The sequence below is a fragment of the Camarhynchus parvulus genome, chromosome 2 (assembly GCF_901933205.1).
Source record: "Camarhynchus parvulus chromosome 2, STF_HiC, whole genome shotgun sequence".
Lineage (NCBI taxonomy): Eukaryota > Metazoa > Chordata > Aves > Passeriformes > Thraupidae > Camarhynchus > Camarhynchus parvulus.
This window is the reverse complement of record NC_044572.1, coordinates 86747312-86770015: the sequence shown is the minus strand read 5'-3', so window position 1 is coordinate 86770015 and position 22704 is coordinate 86747312. Positions and strand designations below refer to the sequence as shown.

Sequence of the window (22704 nt, the reverse complement as noted above, 5' to 3'; positions counted from 1 at the left end):
TCTAGGCAGTATTTGACATTAAAAAGTAATGGAGGGCTTTTTTTCTCTTCACAGTTCTTTAACTTACTAGAAATAGAATTTGACTAATTTAAATTCCCTAAATGTTTTAGGAACTTGTTGTGGCATGAGTAGAATGTAACAGGTGTTAATTATGAGTGCGTAAAGTATTAATTTTTGGCCTATCCAACATAAGTTGTAATTGATTTGAAGACAGATTTAAATGGAGGTGAATGGTGTGTGGTTATGAGGTGGTTGATGCAAAGCTTTTAACACTTCAGAATAAGGATTGGTAGATATCATGAAAGTGAAATAAATAGGAAGTTCTTTCCAGGTGGAAACACACAAACTTCTTGAAAATGTTTCTTTTCAGCAAAAACTTTGAAATTCTTAAGAGTTTGTGTCATTATAGCAGTGCAAGCTAATGAGGAAAACACATCATTTTTTAAATTACGCTATAGAAAAACAGGAGCTTAATTAGGAACATCTTATATATTTGCCCTAATGGTTGATAGGGTTAAGGAGAACTTGATTCTAATGCCCAGTATAGCTGTGCAGTGTTCATGTTGGTTTTGCCCTCCTATGGCACAGGGGAGTAAAAATAGGATGTGTTGTAAAGCACTTGACACATTTTAACATTTGAATATGCTGTGGCTATGAATCGTATTGGAACGGATGTCAAAATTCAGAAGCTCTGATATGACATGCTTAACCTGCCTCACTTTACACCTAGGTCTCAAAATGGTTAATTTACAGAGTAAGTTGAAGATTGTGCAGCATGAGCTGTGTGGCCATTTTTAGGTATATAGACCGAAAAAGAATTCAAATGTTTCTTAAAGCAATACCAAAATTAAGGAAATAAACATTTCCTTGAAAAACAACAAATCCCCTTATAACTGGGAATTTTAACAAGACTTGAACAATTTAAAATAACATTTTTTATTTAGCTTAGATATCTTGACTGGATGCTTGATCTAGGCACTGGGAAAAAAACTGTGCATTTAGTACCAGAGGGCAAGAACTGGAACTACATAAAAGTAATGCTGGAAATTATTTTTTTTTTTAGGAAATGTGGAGAGGAAGAAGAGAAGTAAATAGATGTGTAGGTGGATGAGACTAGTGCTGGCTGAACAGCTGGATTTAGGGTTGGGAGACCCATGGGAACATTGCAAAGAGAGAACTCTGCTGAGCAAGATGTCGTAGTGGGGAGCTTGCTTGTCTTTACAGAGAAACAATGAGAAGGCTTAGCAATTCATATATGCTGGGGGAGAGGCAGGAATGCAATTGTGAGGGGCTGGGGAGAGAGAAGGTGAAGGCATCTGAATTGGGATGAAAGACTGGAATCATGTAAATTGAGAAAGGAATTTGGAGATAATGCTGTTGTGAAGAAAGGAGACCAAAAGGAATAGGAAGTGTTGAAATTCAAACTAAAAATTAGCAGAAGAATCCACCCTCTGTGGTCTTGTTCCTGCTCCATTTATAATGAAACCTGATATTCCTGAACAGCTTCTTTCATCAAAGTATCTATCCCATCCCCTGTAATTACTGCTTTTGGTCATAATATAACTTTAGGAGCTTGTTTAGATGCTGTCAAAAGTTCACACCATAGGTGTGCAATTAAATTAGGCTTCTGAGTTGTGCAGGTGTCATGATGACACTTAAAAGTATTTTAACTTTCTGCTTCTAAAAGCCCAACCCTGGGGAAATGAATATGGTCAGTGCTAAAGATGAGCTTAACAGATGTCAGGAAATGCCCATTATTTCATAAGGTGTAATCTGCTGTTTCCATGGGGCCCTCTTGTGTACACATATGGATAATTTCTGATGGACAAATCTCAGTCTGCATGGTGGAGGCAATGCCACTGATGGACAGAGCTGCCTGACAGGTGCATGATGCCATGGCTTTGTGTGATAAGGAATGCATGGTTGCATGGCCTTACCTGTGACTGGCAGTTCAGTTTCTAAGCTGGATGTTAGGCCTGTGCTGTTTCAGGAGAAAGTGGGATTTGATCAATGCTGTGGTTTGACTATGGCAGCAGCCTGTTTGAAAGGTGGGAGTAGGAATGTGCGGCTGGGGTTGGAGGGCGCAAAGCTGCTGCTCTTAGTGGCCACACAGCCTTTCCAGGCCTGGACTCACATTTATTGTGAGATCTCAACTGTTTTCTCTGAAATTTAGACAAGATGGGAGAGTGCTGGAGAGGAAAAGGTAGTCTCAACATCTGGGTGTTGCCTACATTGTTTTCTCCACATGTGACTTTACTCCAGAAAAATGGGCACAGCTTTTCATTGGAGGCCAACAGCCTGATATGGTAACACTGAGCATTCAAGTCACGAATGAGCTGCTAGGAGTTCTGCTCTAGCAGTAGAAAATGTTGAATAATATTCCATCTTCCAAAGTGGGTGTCCTTTGCTTGAAATTTTGTTTTTCTTCTCCCATCTTTTTAAATAGGAAGATTGCTCCTTTGATAAAGGAAAGACTATGGAATATGATGCGGTTTAAAGCACTCAATCACAACAGTGTTGTAGCCTATTAAAAAAATCATAAAAATCTGTCTTCTGAACAGAGCTTACTGCGCTGTTTTATTATAAAAAATGTTTAAGCAAAGAAATGAATTGGCTTATAAGTGCACACTTACATACTGAGCAAGACTGGGGCCAGCCACAGTAATGTGACTTATACATTAAGTCCTTTGTTTCAAGAGATTATTTTCAAAAAAATCAAGACATTTTCTTAAAAAATTGGAGTGCAATAAAACCAGAGCTGAATTTTAAAAAATTTGTTCAAGTATAAACTGCTTGTCTTTTGCAGTTCAAATAATTTTCCTCTGAGGTTTTTTTTTGTTTGGGTTGGGGTTTTTAATATGTGCAGATTATTTCTGCTTTCAAGAGAGACATTTGGAAAAATCTTAAACTAATTAGGAATCTTTGTTTTCTTTGATTTTCTTTTTTTTTCAATAAAAGAAAGCAAACTGGCCTGATTTCTGCTCTGTCCAGCAATTCTATATATAAAAATCTAGAGCTAAGATGCCATACATCTCTGCACTCACCAAATACCATTGTAGGCAAAACAGACTGAACTTGGGGAAAAACATTGAATTTACTACAAACAAAATCAGAGCAGGATAAGAAGTAAAATAAATCTTAAAAACACCTTCCCACCACTCATCCTTCCTCAGGCTCAGGCTCCACCTTCTCCCCTGCCATGGCACAGGAGCACAGGGAATGGGGATTTTGATCAGTTTGCCACAGGTTGTTTCTCCTGCTGCTCAGGGAGAGGAGTCCTTCCCCTGCTCCACAGTGGGGTCCCTCCTATGGGAGACAATTTTCCACAAATTTCTTCAATGGGCTTCCTATAGACCACACTTCTTCACAAATTGCAGCAATATGGATCACTCTTCCCTGAGGTGCAGTACTTCAGGGTCACAAGTTCTACCAGCAAACCTGCTCCAGTGTGGGTTTCTCTCTTCACGTGTTTGCCGGTCCCTGCAGCAGCCTGTTCCACCCCTGGCTTCTCATTGATTCACGAACTCCTTTCAAGCATCCCTGCTCTGGCATGGGATCCTCCACAGGCTGCAGGTGGACTCTGCCTCTCTTGTGGGATTCTATGGGCTGCAGGGACAGAGCTGATTCACCATGGTCTGCAGGTGCTTCCCCAGTGCCAAAATCTAGCCACCCAAACCCAATACAGCAACCTCTCTATTACTTATTAGCATATTTAGGATTGCAGTCTTGTTGAGGGGTTTTGTTTTGTTTGATTCGGTGTTTGGCAGCTTTTTAAAATAGAATTGATTCATAGTGTTCTTTGGCAGAAGTTGGTTAATCTGTTCTCCACAATGCCATGGCATGGAGATTCCTTTTTGGTTTGGGGGAAATTATGCCAGCCTTAGACTTCTGATCTCTGCTGCCTGTTTGATACCATGTTGCACCAGTTCTTCTGTGATTCCTGTCACAGGGGACGTCTAGACAGAAAATGGAGTGCCTGAATGGCAGCTGAGCATGTGGACACTAAGGGCCAGGTTAGAGTGCAGTCTTATTTATGGGATCTCATGGCTGGATCATAGGATCTCCCTCCTTTTTTTTTCCCATCCTAGTGTATACGTACTTTGCCTTTTATTAGCTGATGTGGAAGCACAGCATTGCCATGCTGCTTTGCGGTGACAGCAGGGGCCAGAGCAGCCCCGTGTGTCTGCAAGCCATCCCTGCAGGCTGCCACTCCAGGGAACAGCATTGCTCCCACTGTGGGCAAGGGAGCGGTGACCTGCTTACGATTAATTTGCTGCACTCACATCAATGGCTGGGATACATGTCTCTTCATATTAGGAAATTTCATGTGCCTAAAGTATTTTGGAAAGAAACCCAAACCTTTATCAGAATAAAGTTCTTATTGCTGAAAAACTTTGAATTGATGAATTAGCAGCTATTTTATTCATGAATTAAATTAGGGAAAAAACCAAAACCAAATTAGTTTCAATTAATTCTATCTTAAAATGTATAAGTGTTGCAGATTTCACTTATAAACCTTTCTTGTCTTCAGAAACAAGACACTGGACAGATTTTGTTGGATATGACCTATAACCAGCTGGGTTTGACAGAGAAGGAATATTTTGGTTTACAGCAAAATGAGACTTCAGTAGATTCACCTGTAAGTATAGTAAATAATAAATGTGTGTGCATGTATATGTGTGTATAAATATATACATATGTATATATTTATACACACATATTCATGCACACACGTGCACATAAACAGTATTTATTTGTAACTATTTTTAATCCATCTAATAGTTTTTCATTTCACAGCGATGGCTTGAACCAAGCAAACCTATTAGAAAACAGTTAAAAGGTAAGACTTATTTTTACTATCTTGATTGTAACTTTGGAGTTCTGTTTTTCTGCATTCTTATGGCTAGAACAAATGCATATTGTCCAAATGGTAGATTCTTCTTCAAGAGCAAGTCTTGTGTCTTCCAGTCTTTTCAACAGATTCTTCTACTTCTCCTTACTCCTACCTGAGTGGAAGTAAGACCTGTTAGATCATTAACTTTGATGCTATAATAGCAGCTGAACCTGGTTTCTGAGCAGCATTAGACATGCTTAGATGGCCATGAAAGCAGTAGTCATATTGTGTTGCCAGTGAATTCCTCCTGAGAGGGAAGCAAAGGAAGAGGAGTTTTGATTGAGAGAGGAATAGCCAGTTTCATGTGTAGGTTCTGAGAATTTCTTGTCTCAAATACAATAAGAAACCCCAAATTTATGCATTTTTATTAAAAAACAACTAACCAAAAAAACCAACGCCACACGCTTCCAGGTACATCTGTTGTTCCAGTATGTCTTGTTTTAGGCAGCTTTGGGTAACACAGAATGCCTGCCAAGAGGGACAGGCCAGCCAGCATAATCCTGGCTGGAGAGCAGCTTAGGAGTGGCACTGAGTGGCACTGTCCCAGTTTGTGCTGTGACACTCGAGATATGTTTTTCAGCACTCTCATGTCTACCTTGTGCTACAGATCATGCTTTTTTTTTTCAATTCATATACAAAAGTAGCATATTGGACTGCTGTAATTTAATGCATTTATATGTTAGATAGAACTGAGCATTATCCCAACTGGGATACCTTAAATATATTTAGTGCTTTTCTCTCTTCTAATACTTAGGAGGCAGAGGAAGCTCAGTAATGCCTTTTATGCAAAGTAGCATATGCCAAGTACTTTAAATGAAAGCATTACTACATTTGAGAGTATTTTCTTCTCAAAGTTGGTGTTTGGGCATCAGGAGAGACTTCTCATAATTTCTTTTAGTTTCATGAAAAAATACATGAGATTTGTATGTGGTTGTTCATATAATTTTTCTGTATACATAGAAATTTAAATATTATGCTCTTTCTGTTTTAAACTATTGATTTGCTCTTCTAAAATATTGCAGGAGGTTTTCCCTGCACTCTTCATTTTCGTGTAAGGTTTTTTATACCTGATCCTAACACACTTCAGCAAGAACAAACCAGGTAACTTCTATTTGCCTTCATGAACTAAGAATGTGTCTTGCCCATGTCTGCAGGTTGGCAAATTATGCTTTATTACATAGATAACTTTCCATTACTCTTGGTATTGAATGCATTTGGAATGGAGAGCTTAATGCCATGCTCAAAGGAGTAGTTTCTGATGTACACTGCTTACAACTCTGAGGTACAGCTGGAGTGTAAGTTAGTACAAAGATGTAGGTGTTAAAAGTACGTTTATTTGCATCTTGAATTTTTTTTTTTTTTTTTGGGTCTGCATGCGCTAGGTCTATCTATCTTAGAAGTTTTGTATCAACATTGAGTCAGTTTTGAACACGTGTAGTAGATTTAATGCTGAGGGTGTGGGAGGGTGGGGTTTATTTTTTTTGGTGAAGAACTGATAACAATTCTTGTTTTCTGGTTTGCCCATTGCTTGTAACGTGCAAATATGTGTAATGCTTCTGTTTACAGTAGACTTCTGAAGTTTTATTTTTAAACCTGTCTTTGAGTTTTTGGGGTGGTGATATGCATGAATTGTAAGCAATTTGCAATTAATTTGTCACAAGATTTTAATTGAGTACTTGTTTTGTTCAGTACCTGTAATTTGGAGTTTAGAATTTGAAGGCACACATTAATCTGGCCATTAATCTGGCATTTCTGTAGAACTTTCATTGCTTATTAATTTCAGCGACTTGGGAATGTAAATAGTTCAACATGTGAAATTATAAATCTTATAGAAAATTTAGCTTTTGACCTGTTTTGGTATTTGCTAATCATGCAGTTTTAAAATATTCTGCAGTTTCAAACTGAAATTATTCTAAGATCTGCTCTTTAAAGTTCTTCACATGCCCACTCTTCAGTATCACTATAAACTAACATTGTCAAACAGACTAATAAGAGGAAGACTGAACTGCTCTTGTAGAATTGTTTAAGAGCTTTTTGTCAGCATATGCTGCTAGAGAAATGTCTCATCCTCCACTGAGTAGCTCCAAGATAGAATCTCAAAGTTAACCTTGATTGAGATTTGGGGCGTTTTGCCTTTTTTAAATTTGCATTCAAAATTAGTATTTTAGGAAGAAAAAGAGCCCAGTTCAATGGTGATTTGGTTTTTGTAGTGTCAATTGTGACAGTAATACTGTGGCTTTGGAGTTGCAGTAGAGACTGCCAAAGATCCTTAAAAATGTTGTGAGAGTAAGTGGGTGTATGATTGCATATTTGTAAATGCCACTAATATTTGTTCATCTGTTTGTATAGCTTGCTGGGAAATCTAATGAAGTAAAGCTAATATATGTAGCTATTTAAATCATACCATTTAAAAATAAATGCACATTTATTTCTTTTCCAAAAAATTATTTTCTAGGCATTTATTCTTTCTGCAGTTGAAGATTGATATTGCAGAAGGAAGGTAATAAGAAGAATCTTCACTTTCTCTATAATTCTTTTTAAAATAAAATCAAAAAGCCTTTGACCTGAGGATATTGTTGCTGTAAAATTATCCCAGTTATCCCATAAATATGGCTTGTGAAACATTGCTTTAAAGGAAAATCATGTTGCTAGGAAATGTTACAAACTTTCTCATAGCTCACTTATTAAGAACAGTTTAGAAGTCTGTCGTGAATGAGCTGTAGGAGATGCTGTGTGTCAACAGGCTCAACATCAGCCACAGAAATATTTATGTAAGGCTTGGTGTGCCAGGTATGGAATTCCAAACCTGGGGACCCACTACCTAGTGCAGTAATCAGGAATAGTAATAGGCAGTTCATGCTATCATTTCTCATTTCAGGGTTATATTACCTATATGGTGGGCATATACCCAGTGGTTTATTTGGCTGTGATTTCTGCATGTTTGTACATTGAAAAAAGTAAAACGGGAAAACATGATCCAAGTATTTGCTGCCAAATGTCATTTGCCTACAGGTGTTGTCTTTTTTTCTTTTATAGAGTCAGTTTTGGTTGTGAGATCAGAGCTGTCTTTGTGCTTGGCATTTAGGTAATTTTAATGTTGGTGTCTCATTTTAAGTACACCAAAATACAGCTATTAAAGTAATGTCCAGAGCCCCATAAAAATATTTTCTCCTTTTTCTTTCCTGACTAAGCATCCAGCAAGAGTTTGAGCATGTGCTTTTCCAATTAGTTCCTTCCATTCACTTAAGGGACTGTTTAATGTCTGGTACTGTGCTTTAACAATCAAACTTAGTAAGAAAAAATCAGATACTCTTTTGAAGATAAGTTAGTCTTCGCATACTGAACTAATTGTGAGACATTTTCAATAAGACATACATACAGCCTATGTTTAAATAAAATTATTTCCTCTCCTTTCCAGGTTGTCATGTCCCATTAATTCTGCTGTTGTCCTGGCATCATATGCAGTACAATGTAAGTAATATCCAATCATTATTTTGTTAATAAATTTACTTGACTAACTACTTTCTTGGCTCTTTGGTGCTGAAAAGTCAGGAAAGATTTCTTTCCTTATCTATTTGAGTATTCAGTATGCAGGTGAAGGTTATTAGACCAGCCTCCAGAGGCAGTCTAAATAGAAAAAGAATACTTTTTAGACCTGTAAAAAAAAAAATTGATACAAGAGTAATGTTGCTATTTATGTGTGCTTCTGACTGCTGACTAAAAAGTCAGGTTTGCATTGTCAGTGGAAACAAAACTGTGAAACTTACTGTGTTACAATAGCTATGAGAAAGCATTCCAAGGGAATAAGTGGTCATCTAGAGAATGGATAAGAGGAAGGTAAACTCATGATTAAGAAACTACAGTGTTCTTACACAATGTTTGTTTCATGGAATTTGGTTTGTTAGTTACGTAAAACTGGCCCTTTGCAACACATTTAAGATGACTTTACATATAAGAACTTAAATCCTTCTCATCTGCCTTCAGCTAGCAAAAGAATTTCAAATACTAGAAAAACATCTTCTGTAGGAAAACCAAACTGGAGTCTGACAATGCCTCACAAGCATCCTCAACAGATAGTGGAAAACAGCTGGAGGAAGACCTTTCTCATTAAACAAATAAAGAAAAAGAAACAGGTTGGGGGTTTAGTGGAGTTTGCATATTTGTTAAAATAGTCAGGGGAAAATAAACGAGAATAGTTGTGTATCTATTTGGCTGAATCTCATTTCTTTTATGGAAAGGCTAACAAGGCCCACAGAAACAATTGAGGTAATTTTTGTTTGAAATAAGAACCAAGCTAAAAAAATTAAAGTGTGGTTTTCAAAGAGAAATGTGATAAACTCTTAGTATCTGTTGAAACCCTAACAGTCTATGAAACATTTGCTTTTATGTTTAAGCATATCATATGTTGCACTCTTTTATAAAATGAAACTGTAATCAGATTCAAGCTTCAGTAAGAACAGCTGAAATTTTCCAAATTTCCCATAGTCCCAATTGTGGTGCCAGATGAAATGTATCCTGCTCTGGTGTTTCCGAGGCCCAGTAAGGGCACTTGAAGGCTGAAACAGTCTGCACCATTAGGATTGCTAAATGAATTGGTGATCCAGTTGTGCTAAAGCTCAAAAGTGAAGAATGCAAAGATTTTATCAAAAAGAAAATCAATCATGATATATCTAGTGTACCCCAAATCCCCAAGTTGTTCTTGCTTCCCCTTCAGTTTTAGGACTGTTCCCTTTTTAGTACATAGGCTAGGATATCTACTAACACAGTTAGCTGTGCTAAAGGAGAATGCTAGAAGGACGGTGAAGATTGTCAAAGGGTGCTAGTGTGTTTTATTCATTTCTTTCATGGTGTATTCTGGATTTTCCATTGAGTTATTTATCTCTTTTTTCTAACTTCTGATAGTGCTGCTTTTACCAGGTGGTGGGGATTTTTTTTTTTGTTTCTTTTTTAATTAAAAAGCCACAGCACAGAAAACCCCAAAACCAAAAGTAACTATTTTTTGCTATCTGATTTCCTTTCTGTTGCTGTTTGTGTGATACTGATATTTATTCTCTGCATTGGTAGGGAATGAAATATTTAATATAGAGGCATATTCACTTAAGTTTTTTGTTTTTGCTTTTACCTGAAGATGATGGCATAGCAAAGACATTTTTGAAATCAAGGGTTTCAGTCTCCTTACTGAGTCAAGTTAGTTGTGATTCCTGTCAATAGGAATTGTTTTAAGTAGTTTTCTATTAGCATTTTAATTTCTAATCATACTTAGTAAGGAAAGCTGAAATTCTTGGTATGACGCAGCTACTTATGAGAAATCCATTGTCTGAGGTTGCCATGAATCAGTTCTACCTGAGCTATTTACTGCCACTTCTTGGTGGCTTTCAGGCTGCTCTCTCCTTCTGTAGCTTCCCTTGTATGCAGAACGGGAAATCCTTGCTGCCTGACAACCTTGTGGGTTGTTTATTTAAAAGGTGTAGCAGTTGTTGCTGACAGAAGGGCTGAAGCAGATCTCTTTCACGGTGTATGAAGTCTGGTGTTTGATATTTCTGCTCTTGCTTCTTAACTAAAGTTTTTCCATGTGCTGGTTGTATGGTTGGCCTTTAGAGGCTTTGTCTGAGTTTTGCAAGGGGACAGTTTTTGGTGATATCTGCTGGGATGCGGCTTCTCTGTAGTGCCCTGTGCGCGGGCATTTGGTTCTGAAATAAAGCTCTGACGTGTCCCTCTGCCCTGCTGCAGCACACCCTGCCTTGCCTGGTGGGGCTGAGTTACAGGGGAATGCAAGTGGGTGTGAGTACTGTGTCTGAAGAACATGTGACTGAACCTGATTACGAACATACTTCAGGCACTTCAAGAAGAAGTTGTTAGTGTATTATCAGGAATGTGCTTAGTGGCAAAACAGTCAGTGGATTTTGAAATATTTTTTTAAGAAGAATTTGTTAAGGTGCATTTCAAATAATTTCATCATTGTGAAGTTGGAAGGATACAATCATACTGAAAAAAAAACTTGATAAATCATGTGTTTTTAGTAGTGTAAAATGGGAATGTTGTACTGTCTATAAAACCAGATAAGGAAACCCATACAGTATGACTATTCCTTTTTTTAAAATTTCAAATGATGGTTTAGCCCCACTTGTTTTCTATCACTTCATGTAGCAAATTGCCATTTCCAGGCCATTGTTTAAATGCCCAGATACTGGTATGTAAGAAATCCCCATGGGTTTTGTAAGAATATGCTCTTATGTTAATAAATCTATTGCTGACTTGGGCCTTGAATCTGAAGCACAGCAATAAAGCCAGCCAAGATATTATGAATGCTTCTAAGCTTGTTTTCTCATGAGCATCAGTTGCTCTTGTCTCCTGTGGTACTGCCCCTCTCAGCCCTGCTTTGAGACCCAGGAATCATCTCTAGCACACTGTGATCTGTCTTTGGGACTTTGTTCAGAAAGGGGTTAACTGGCTGCTAGGGCTTCCAATGGACTTTAACCTCTTCTAAGGAGAGGAAGGCTGGTGATGATGAGGAGTCAAGGAAAGCTGAACTTAGTGTGAAAGTCTCTCAGGAGCTGGGAATAAAAGTGTTAGAATTTTGGGAATGCCAGAAGATTGATGTCCCAGAGATAGAGGTGGGCTGTAAGACTTAGAGAAACATCAACACCACAGTGAGGCCTGACTCTTTCTTCTGACTTGCCATCGTTTTGCCTTACTTTATAAAAATTAGATTGACCCCTCAGACTTCCTAGTTTATGGAAACCTCTTCCTTCTCATGGTTAGCATTTGGGGATTTTTCTGTGTGTGCTCTCTACCCACGCTTTCTTGAAGTGAAATAGTTCTCATAAGGACATTTCATATAGACTGAGAGACTTGCTTACAGATCATCCAGCTTTCTGCTTCTTTCCAGGGCATCTTTAACCCTTGTGTCTTAGAATCAAAGTCAGATTGCATTAGCAGAGAGAGCTTTGAGCTGAATTTCCAGGGTTTGAAATTACTTACTAGGTGTGTTGGGTAGTCTGAGGATTGTGTGCATGTCACATCTGTTCTTCTGAAGCCTGCATCAATGCTGTTCAGCTAGAGGTACCTTTTATCATATCTTATAATACCTGTCATCAGCAGTGCCAGTGTTATCTGTGTGATGGTGATGAAACTCCCAATACAAGAATCAGCTTGGAGAGATTAATTGAAAAACATTCCCATTTTCTTCCATATAGTTCACTGAATTCTAGATTGCTGCTCCTGAGCTTGCTAGCATCTCTGTACAACAGATCATCTCAGTCTCCTGATTGTTTATATACAGCAACTTTCCAACTCTTTTGGCCTGATTTTCCCTAATTATATTTTACAGTTGTATTAGGCAATACAGAAGCCACTTCAGGAGATCATTGCTTGAAGTATTGTTTGTGATGGTCTTCCATTAAGCCACAAATAATTTTTTGAACTGTAACACTTTAAAACAAGGTACAGTCTCCAGAGTGGAGAGCCCCAGATTGGGATAGTGGCCAGTGCTGTAGCTGAAGGAGCTGACTTTCTGCAGTGCCTCATAGATTTTATACTACTGTTCTTCTGTATTTTGAGTTGGATGAATATATTAAATGTTTTTGTGTAACGTAACTAAAAAGGGGGAAAGAGGAGTTTCCCAAGGTCAAGGTCCATGTAATACAGAATTACACTCATGGTAACAGCCTCAAGTTGCACCAGGGAAGGTTTAGGTTCTTTGTTAGGAACAATTTCTTCACCAAAAGGATTGTCAGGCTTTGGAAGAGGCTGTCCAGGTAAGTCGTGAAGTCATCATTCCAGGAGCTATTTAAAAAGTGTATAGATGTGGCACAGAGGAATATGGTTTAGTGTGGGCTTGGCAGTGCTGGATTAAGGGTTGGACTCAATGATCTTAGAGGTCTTGTCCAACCTAAATGACTTTGTGATTCTCAAATGAGTAGTGATGAATGCTGAGAAACAACATATATGGCAGAAGATCAGAAGCATTAGTTTGGTAAAGCCTCACAATGTTGTGGGAGTACTGGTAACTACTCCTTTAAGTCTTTTATCCCAATGCCTCTTCAAAATGAATACTCTTTCTACTTTGGATTATACTTTGCTTTTCTCAATAGTTTTTTCGATTGTGTCTGTATGGTTTCTGAAGTACATGTTGTATTTCAGATGCAGAAACAGCAACTCAGTGTAATTTATAGTTTCTAATTTGTTTCTTCCTTTTCCTTGTGACTATTGTTTTGTGTTGTTGTTTGACTGTGTCTGGGTTTTGAGCTGCTGATTTTTATTTTTTAGTTCTTTTAATAAAAGGCATTACAATGACTGGCTCATTTTTCATTCTGGAGTGGTGAATAACTTGGAGACTACCATTGTGCATGCATAGTTTTCTCTATTTTTCCTCCACAAATGTTCCTTTGTTTTTATTAATGCCTAATTTCTCATTCTGTTTTACCACAAAATGGCCAGCTGTTGTAAGTGGTCATAAGCAGCTATTTACAGTCATGCCTAGGCTGAACATTTTGTAAGGGCTCTTGAGTGTGAAGCATTATTTCCTTTTGCAAAACAAATTAGTTTTAACTCACATGATAGCTAGTTCTACTTGTCCTGTAGAGACATTACAATTTCTTAGGGACTGAGTGGGTTAGTGTTCATGTTCACATTCTTATTTGGATACAGGTTCCACTTGTTGAAACACCTTTCCTTCTCTCAACATACACTTCTGTGGATTTCGGTCCTTATAGAAATTTCTCTCTGAAAACCATTTTCAACATGGTGTCATTTTGATCATTCCAATGTGCCTTTTTACCTTTTGCCTTTTAGTCTGTCTTTAGTAAGTGTCTGCATTTTTATGTTGGTTCTTTGAAACTGCATTCTGCTGTAGCAGATTGTTTTCTGATTCCAGAAACATTTTAATACTTGAATAATTTGTAGTTAGTGTTCAGAAACAGTTTATGCTACGAAGTTCATCTTTCTTCTGTTCTCTTTTTTTTTGCCAAGAAGCAATCACTTAAAATTTCTAAACTGATTAAACTGTACAGATTAAGTATATTTTCTTTTTGTACCTCAATATTCATATGAAGATAAATTAATCATTAGCATTTAATACTACATTTCACCCTCACCTCAAGAATGTGAGTCATTATTGCTGTCCTGATTTGGAGGCCAGTCATAAGATCCTAACTATGTTTTAATCCTGGACGGCAGTTTTATACATGAGGGATTTTAGAATTTATATGTAAGACTCTTCCCGTGGTTTGTTTATTCTTTTGCCCTGTGAACCTGATCTTTATATGTAGTTTTCCTTTTTTTAAAACAGGCAGCTCAAGTCACTTTTGTGCTTTATTCATTTGTCCTAAAATATTAAATTTGTAATTTTATAGCAATTTTAATGTGAACCTGCTTGATTCTTTTCTGATACACTTCCAGGTCTATAGAAAGTTGATATTACCCACTTTCCAAAGACTAGCTTTTGTAGGCATTCCTTTGGGTAAATTTGTCCAAATGATCTATAACTGATTTCTCATGATGGTTAGCCAATGAGCCATTCAGGCATTTCCCTTCTTGTATCTGAAGTTATTTGAAATGCCCACGTACAGAAATAGGTTCTGGTGCTATTACTTTGTATGCAATTCTTTTTCTTATTATTTACAAGCAAAGTCTCTAGAATTGGAGAACAATGTCATCTGCACCTTGAAGGGTATCTGAACAAATTACTTTTGAAAAAAGTATGAAGAGTATATGGCTTCTTTAGGCTTCAATAAGGCATAGACAGACCCTATGCTCTGTAAACATAGATGATCTCAAGACTAGTGTTTCAAGCACTTATAAGCTCTTTCTTTATTGAAAGTTTGTAGAACCAGTGTTTTGGCATGGCTACTTGGCTATTGAATCTTCTTTTACTAGAAATTAAAAATAGATGTTCTGGTTTTACTGAGTATGTCCTTCTAAATTAATGGTTCATACATTCCTTCCTTTAAAGCTTTTCATATTAGATATATAACTCTAAAATACAGTATTCTGATATTCAAATATCAGGGGTTTATTTGTTTTTTGACTCATCCTTGGTTCTACTTTCTCTCACTTTGCTCTATATTGTTTGCCAGTTACAATAAATTAAAGAGCAACAGTGGTCTAGAATGGAGAAATATTAAAATATTTTTTTATACTCTAGCTTTATCTTCATTGAGTTAGTATCTGCTGTCTCATGATCAGAGCAGAAACTATGTCAGGAGAAACTCAGATTAGAAATAGGTCTTTAGTATTTCCTGCCCTTCTTTTCTCTTCTGGAGAAAACCAGTAAAGAGATGGAAGCATCATGGATTATTATTCTGCCGGCATCTCAATATGTCCTTACTTTTTTTCCTGTTTGGATAATTAAATTTTACACAAGACCATTAGTCTTGCAAGAGGTTTTTCTTCTACTGTAACAGCTGGCTAGGGAGTTGGAGAAGCTAAATTGCTCCCCTTGTTGGCATGGCCTCAGGTAGCTAGTAGCAAGAGGAAAAAAACCCAGAGTGGCCTATTTAGAAGATCAGAAAGAAGACTACCTCATAATGTATGGAGGAATAACAGTTGTCCCTTTTAGAGAAGGTAAAATTACAGTAACAATATCTTTTCCTATTGCAAAGAAAATTGGAGTAGAAAATGACGTTATCTTATTTCTGGCAATCTGGTCTTTTCCCATTGGCAAGAATGGAATTCAGACTGGCTTCAGCAAACATTAAAGATGTAGATTGTTTCATAGAAAAGATGGGTTGTGTTAATGACTAGCAAAGGAAGGGATCCTCGATCAACTACTGTAATTGTGAAATTGTGGGTTTTATTTTACACTGTTATTAGCATACTATTTATTTCTAAAAGTTTCAGATTTTCACTTTTATTGTTGTTGCCTTAGTCTTAGCATTGTCAGGGTTGGACTTTTGTCAATGTAGGGATATTTCTAAAAATCATTTCAGTTTCTTATGATGCTTCTGCATTGTCTGTCTTGGTTGATTTGGTGATTTTTTTGTTTTGGTTTGTTTTTATTTGTTCTTGTTTTTTTGTTTTTCTTCAGATAAATTTTACAGTAATGTTCAAATACGTGTTTTGGCTCTCATGGAAAATATTTAGTCCTTTGCCTGCCATTTGCTAATTAATTTAAAGTTTAGGCTACCTTTTAAAAGAAAGAACTAAGGCAAGACTTTCTGCATTTAAAGAAAATTAGTTTCTCTTTATCATTCCCTTTTTTATTTAAATATTTCTCTTGATGCAGACAATTAGGTGTGCAACTATATTAGCTTTTGACTGCATTTCCCTGGGAATTGTATTGTATCATTGTAGTTCCATTTTCTGGGACATAAATCATGCAGTTTGAATACATGTATATGGGAAATATTAGTTATCCCCTGCATTACAGATCTGACATAATTACTAGGTGTAAGTTATTTCTGATGTGCCTCTCATGCCCCTCAACTTGAATCACTTAAATATCTCTGTTGTATTTTTTTTACTTTTCTGGGAAATGCTGTCAATATTATTGATAGTATATCCTGAAAATGTGCTCTCGAACTTTGATTTAGTTGAGAAGCTTTTGATGCTGAATTGTTTGCAGCCTATCAGTTACTTTCTTTTGTGTTAATTTGCAAATCATACCAATAACTTCTGGGAAATTTAAGGCTTTATAATCAGTATTCTATACTCTTTATGAAAAAGAAGGTTAGTACAGGCTGTACTTATTTACTTTTTGTAGCACCTTGATAATATTATGTGTCAATCCGCAGTTATTTCACATTTTCTGTTAAGTAATTCACAGCTGAATTTCTATGACAGTGTCATAGTTGGTAGTAGAGTGATTTCCACCTGAATTTGGGAAGAGTGGATGCTTTTTAAGTGACAGATCTTGTTGAAAACTTCTAATATGTTCTAGTCAAGTAAATGTGTCAAATTGATTTCATTTGCCGTCTCTTACTGAAACAATTTGATGTTCTCTGATGTTATAGTGCAGCATGTGTGTCAGCACAGCACATGACATCTGTCTGATGCTGTTACAGGTTGTGATGCAAAAGTGAGGCTACATAAGTAACTAAATAAAGTACTGAGTCATTCAGTGCCTGAGGTTATAGTTATGGTAAGTGTATTTTGAAAAAAATCTTACCTCGCTGGGGTCATACAGTTCCTGAAGTTCAACGCTTCTTGTCTGTTGGGAAATAATTGGTAATTTCTGCATTTTCCCATATGTGTATGTATTTTAATTAGAAGGAATTTCTTCTAAACAAAAATCCAATTAACTGTGAAAACTTTGTATATGTGTTTCTTGTTTCTTAACAGCACAACTTGGAGACTATAATGCTTCAGTGCATAGCTCAGGATATCTTTCAAATTACAACTTTATACCGGAGCAGAACAAAGATTTTCTTACCAAAGTAGAAACGCTACATGAGCAACACAGGTAATGTGAACTTTTATTTCTCTATCACCTCTTGAGCTTTTAAAGGAAAAAAAAAAGATGTCAAAAGGAAGACTCAAGTTCTTAGTAGTTTCATTACAACAACCAGGTGTATTTCATATACCTACTTTTAAATGAAGTATTTGGGTTTATCATAGAGATGCTAGTTTAATTATATTCAGAGTACGATGCTAATGTGTTGAAACATCTAAATAAATTTCTAGTTATTACCTCTAGGAGATTAATTAGCCTTAAATATTATTAAAGGCAACAATCTAGAATACTATACTAGATGTTTGAGGAGTTTGCTGCATGAAGAACATTTGATCATTTTTCAAATTCTACAGATTTTTTTATCTATATATGTGGGGAAAAACTCCAAGAAATACCATAGCCATAAACCACTTCAATTAACTTTGTGCTTTCCCTCCCCTCTCCTGAGTGTAATACAAAGGCTGCAACAGATTATTCCAGTCAGTGCGCTGCTAATTATTTTTTCTGACCCTGCTGATTTGTCTCTTGTAAGACTGCAGCTTTGGAATTAGTGGTGTTGATCAGATACTTGCAAGCTGAATGCAAATATACCAATCTAAGAAATTGTCTGTGAGCAAATGAAATCCAAATCTCTGTAGACTTGTTTTCTCTGCCTGTATTTTAACTGCGGCAGAGCTAATTCCCTGCTCTCTTAGTTTCTTTGATTTATGCCCTGAAATATTTCCATTTTCATGTCTTCCTAATGTCCCTCAGCTGCTTTTTTCTCATCTTTCAATACTCTTATTTTTTCCTCTGGTTTCTTTACTGCTAGTGGGTGTAGTGAGTAGTTCTGAACTTCATGTGTGGTCCCTAGCCATCCAGAGCAGGCCTTGTCATTTATGGGGCAAAAGAAGATAACTACCAAACTCTTAACTCCAGCTGTCCTTTCTGTTGGAGATACTAATCCGGGCTGCTTTCCAAACAGTTATGTTCAGGCACACAATAGCTGATGCTTCTTTCTACTCCTTCCAATTTAATTTGCAGTTTCCAGTAGGCTCAGTAGGTTTTGAGGGGAAGTTTTTAGACAGGAATGAATAAACCTGCTTGTCTTTTGGAAGCAGTCAGCTAGGAGACGACTGAGGGAAATTTCTGAAGAGTCTTGGATGGGCTGGGTTGAGCTCATGTATTTAGTGCTGTGGTAGCAAGAGATATAAAACTGCAGAGGAAAGATCAGAAGTTAGCATTGGTCCAGACTAAGGTGTGATGGGGTCTGTTGCAAAGACTCCTTTCTTCTCTGCGTCCTTTCAGTGATATCAATGCTTTCATTGAGTGTCTTTGGGGTGAAGAAGCCTTGATGGTTGAGAAGTTTAACATCTGTATTGGAATTAGCAGAGATGTTGGTAATTGAAAGTCTGAATAAAAATACTGAGTAGATTGGACTGGAAAAAAATTTTCTTTATTGTTTTAACACATCTTTCTAAACTTAGCTCTTACTGCCAATTTACTTCAGAGTGCAAGGAGAGACAGACAAGTTATTGTATACTCTGGCAGTATTTCTTGCATACTCCTTTGGCATTCCTATGTCTCAGATGTGAATTTTACTAGATCAGTGCCAAGAGCATACTTGACAAGAATGGTTCTGGTGTTCACCAGAGCTGCTGGGAAGGAAAGACAGAAAGGAAGAATTTACTTTTTTACCCTTTGAGAGAGCATTGTTCCTTTGGAATGAAATTTCTGCTAATCTGGGATAAAAAATATTGCTGTGAATCGTATAGGTTATCTGTAAGTTATTATAGCTTTGAAATCAGTATTCTTATATTAGAGGGTTTCAAAGCTGACCCTATAGACATCTATCCTTTTTTCATTCTTTAGTGTCTATGCTTTGGGAAACTTTCACAAAGGAAAATAAAAAGGCTTGAGTTGCTGAAATACAGACTTTAGAAGTTATGTTATGTCTTGTTATGTGTTGTAACACAGTGCAAGGTTTTTGTTACCTAGGTCTTATGTTGCTTTTCAAAATCTGAGGAAGTATTCCCTGAACAAGTCCATGTCACACTGTTCAGTGGACAGTATGTAGCTGTTAAGAAAGCAGCTATTGTCATGTTGAACTTGTGTAGCTTCAGAAGTTTTCCTTTTGTTTTGCTTGCTAAATCCATAGGGGGATTTTTCTGTGTATAGTTGGTTCTAACGTGGTTTTCCTGCTGTGTTTTGCTCAGTAACATAAACAGCCTGAGATCTTAGGATGCAGATATTGTCCAAATTGGTAAGGTTTTCATAGTGCTTGCTAGATCCAGCCATCAGTTTGATGAGAAAGATGCCTTTGAAACTAAATAGGATGCTTATATTCCAGATGAGGTTCATAGTCCTTGGGTATCAACAACTAAAAAAAATGGAATATCAAGACCAGTTTCCTCTTGCCTGTTTATCTCACTGAATAATTACCATCTGCTTAGGGACCTGAAGGTTTTGTTTCACCTCTAATTGAGTAGGACGGTGTAAAAACAATGAGTAAAAAACCTAAGTCTGTGCTGAGATACTTGGCCCTTCAAGACACAAGGCGTGACTGGTCTGGTGTAGATGGAGTATACAAATTCGAGAATTAAAATTTGCAGGCATCTTGTTAGTGTGCAGCAGACCTTCTGAACAAATACTTGATCAAAATATTAAAAATGACAGCAATGTACTCTTGCAAACATATTCAGCATCCTTTTATATAACAAAATGGCCATTTCACATTGGTTTGTTTCTATAATTTTCTGACACAGTGAAAGATACAGGGTCTACTAAAGTTTTTCAGAATCAAGCTGGCAAAAGTCAGTATGCATGTGGATCTGAGAAACCAGTTTAGCTCAGTATTGTGACAAACAGAAGTTTTCTTCATCTTTGCTCTCTTTTTTCCTGATATTATGCCATCCTCAAGCCACGCTGGCTATGGCTTTCCAGTTCAAGGTAGCTTTCAGTTTTCTGCAGCATGATGTAAGATTTCCTAGAGTGGCTGTTTCAGGGCATTGTATTTGGATGGCTTTGCATTTAAAAAGAGAGATATTAATTGGAAGTAATAGAGGCTGGATTTCTTAACATAACTCAATATTATGTCAACTTTGTGCAGGTTGTACCTAAATTGCATTTGATTAATGTGATTTTATGCATGTTGTTTTAGAAGCTTACCTAGCAAAGAGTTGTTTTTACCTGTTCTTATAGAAGCTTTCTTGGAGACAAGAGAGTCAAATGCTTTTATGATTTTAATGTCTTAACTGCAGGAGAAAAAAATATTTTAGGACTTACAGATTTTAGGTTAACTCAGATGGCTTTTCCTTGGTGTGTTTCATAACTTTAACTTTTAGTCTGTTCTCTCCCCTTTATTTTATTAGTGCGTTCGTGCTTCTTATCTTTCTTCTACATGACTACTTTCTGAGAGACTATGAAATGCACAATATTTACCGATACAACTTCTTTTTAAAATGTCAGATTTTATGGGGGAATTGTTTCCTCATCCCTTTGAACATAACAGATAAAGGTTTTTCTAAAAATAGCTGGTCAAGAGTGGCTAAGGTAATAAAATCACACATAATCCATTTAATTTTTGGGAGTATTTTAGCAGGGCCTTCATCAGTAAAGAAATTGTGGCACTACTTAATGTCGTGTTATTTCTGAGACACTGGATTTCAGCATTCTTCTGGTTTTATACATTTGGAATAAATATCATATAATTTTTATTTACTTTTGACTTGTCTGTGGTTCATATTTATTATTTTCCCCTTCTTCTAGTGGCCTCAAGCAATCTGAAGCAGAGTCCTGCTATATAAATATAGCAAGAACACTTGAATTCTATGGAGTGGAATTGCACAGTGGTAGAGTATGTTTACATTGTAATTTTTCCCTTGGAAAGTAAATTTATATGCTTTTTTTTTACATTAATTAATATCAGTAAAAAAAAAGTAATACTTAAATACTGACTTTATCATGTGTTATTTTTAAGGAGAGCTGGGTAATTTTTCGATAACTTATGTGTGACATAGGTGCTAGAATTTCAACCAGATAAGCTAGAGCTCCTCAAAAGTGTAACAAAGAATTTTTAAGATAAACTATTTAATTACTGCAACATATTTTACTTAATAATTTTAGAAAGGATTCTGAGGGTCTTAGCATGAAAAATGAAATGCTGTGTTTAGTGCTATTAGTTGGCAGGTGTTTTAAGAGTTTAATTTCTTTGAATTTCTAGCACTAATTTCTTAAGTGTTAGAGATTTTTTTTTCTTTAAATTCCTATATTCCCTGATTCCAGGCTAAATCTAAGTATTTAACAGCATGAGTGATGACCAGTAAAAATGTATTTGAACTCTTTTAGATACGGGATGTTCATTGATAAGAAACGTGTCTTAGTATTTCACTGTCTACTGCAATTTAAATTTTGACTGCACTATTCATCTGAAGTGAATCCCCAAAATGCTTTTTTATTTGCATTCTAGGGTGCAAGTTACCTTTTGTTCTTCTGTGCAATAGTAAATTGTTTTTGTATAAGACTTGTAGTGTAAAAACCAAAGGAAGTGTACTACAGATAATTAATTTCCTAGGTGAAAATGACTTCTAGTTTTCCTAACATTTTTTGAGGTTTTTTAATAATCCTGACACTAAGAGTTAGAATGAAAAATTGGTAAATATCTTTAATGATGAGGAAGGAATAGACTGAGTCATTTGCTTCCTTCAGCATATTTTCTTCTTGTTTTTCTTTATTCTGCCACAAATTAGTGAGTGCTGCATTGAATTTCTAGAAATTCCTAAAGTACTTCTGTATGAAGCCACTATAATTACATTTATATTAATGAAATACAGTGATCAAAAGGTAGACACTTTTTAAAATAATGGATAAAAGTAGAAAGAAAAGGAAATTATTAAATCTGACTTTGTATAGTCTGTCCATTAGGTCATCTGTCACCTTTCTACTTTATTGAAGAGGCTCTTAGTGTTACACTTGAGATCACTATATACACTTAACTTGATTGGATATTTTCCTTTTAACTTCTAATATAGCCTAGTATTTTGATAAGTCAACTTGAGTGCTAAGACTTCCACACTAGACTGTGACCAGTCTCTTAATATTGATGGGATGTTGTTTCTGAAAGCTCTTCCAATTTCCATTATCCTTCCTGAGCTGCAGGCTGCTGAACTGCATGCAGGGTGTCAGTAGTGGTTTTACCAGTGTCAGTAGTGATGATAGACTGGATTCAGACATTTTCAGCTAAATGAAATTTCACTGCAGATGATTTTGCTACTGTTTTGATTCAAAATAATAGTTTTATCGAAATTCAGTTTTTTTAAGGATGAAATATTTGAAGTGATCTGGTTTTTCTAGCCGTTGAACTAGACAGCTAGACATTTAGAAGCTGCTAGGAAGGAAATAGAACCCAAACCAGAAAATATCATGCCACCTTTCAAATTGA

General features: G+C 36.4%; 1 protein-coding gene across 5 annotated transcripts in view; it reads left to right on the top strand.

Moving 5' to 3' along the window:
• PTPN3 (protein tyrosine phosphatase non-receptor type 3) overlaps positions 1–22704 on the top strand; it is a 159326-nt gene that overhangs the window by 75434 nt on the left and 61188 nt on the right. For 2 of the 5 annotated variants that reach the window (XM_030969746.1, XM_030969740.1), the window contains exons 3-9: positions 4532–4639; positions 4798–4840; positions 5917–5995; positions 7350–7394; positions 8313–8365; positions 17174–17294; positions 21033–21120. In XM_030969746.1, the coding sequence (XP_030825606.1) occupies positions 4532–4639; positions 4798–4840; positions 5917–5995; positions 7350–7394; positions 8313–8365; positions 17174–17294; positions 21033–21120 (537 nt within the window). Of the gene's footprint in view, positions 1–4531; positions 4640–4782; positions 4841–5916; positions 5996–7349; positions 7395–8312; positions 8366–17173; positions 17295–21032; positions 21121–22704 lie in introns of all 5 variants that reach the window. The other 3 variants (XM_030969733.1, XM_030969724.1, XM_030969751.1) reach the window with 2 other exon arrangements.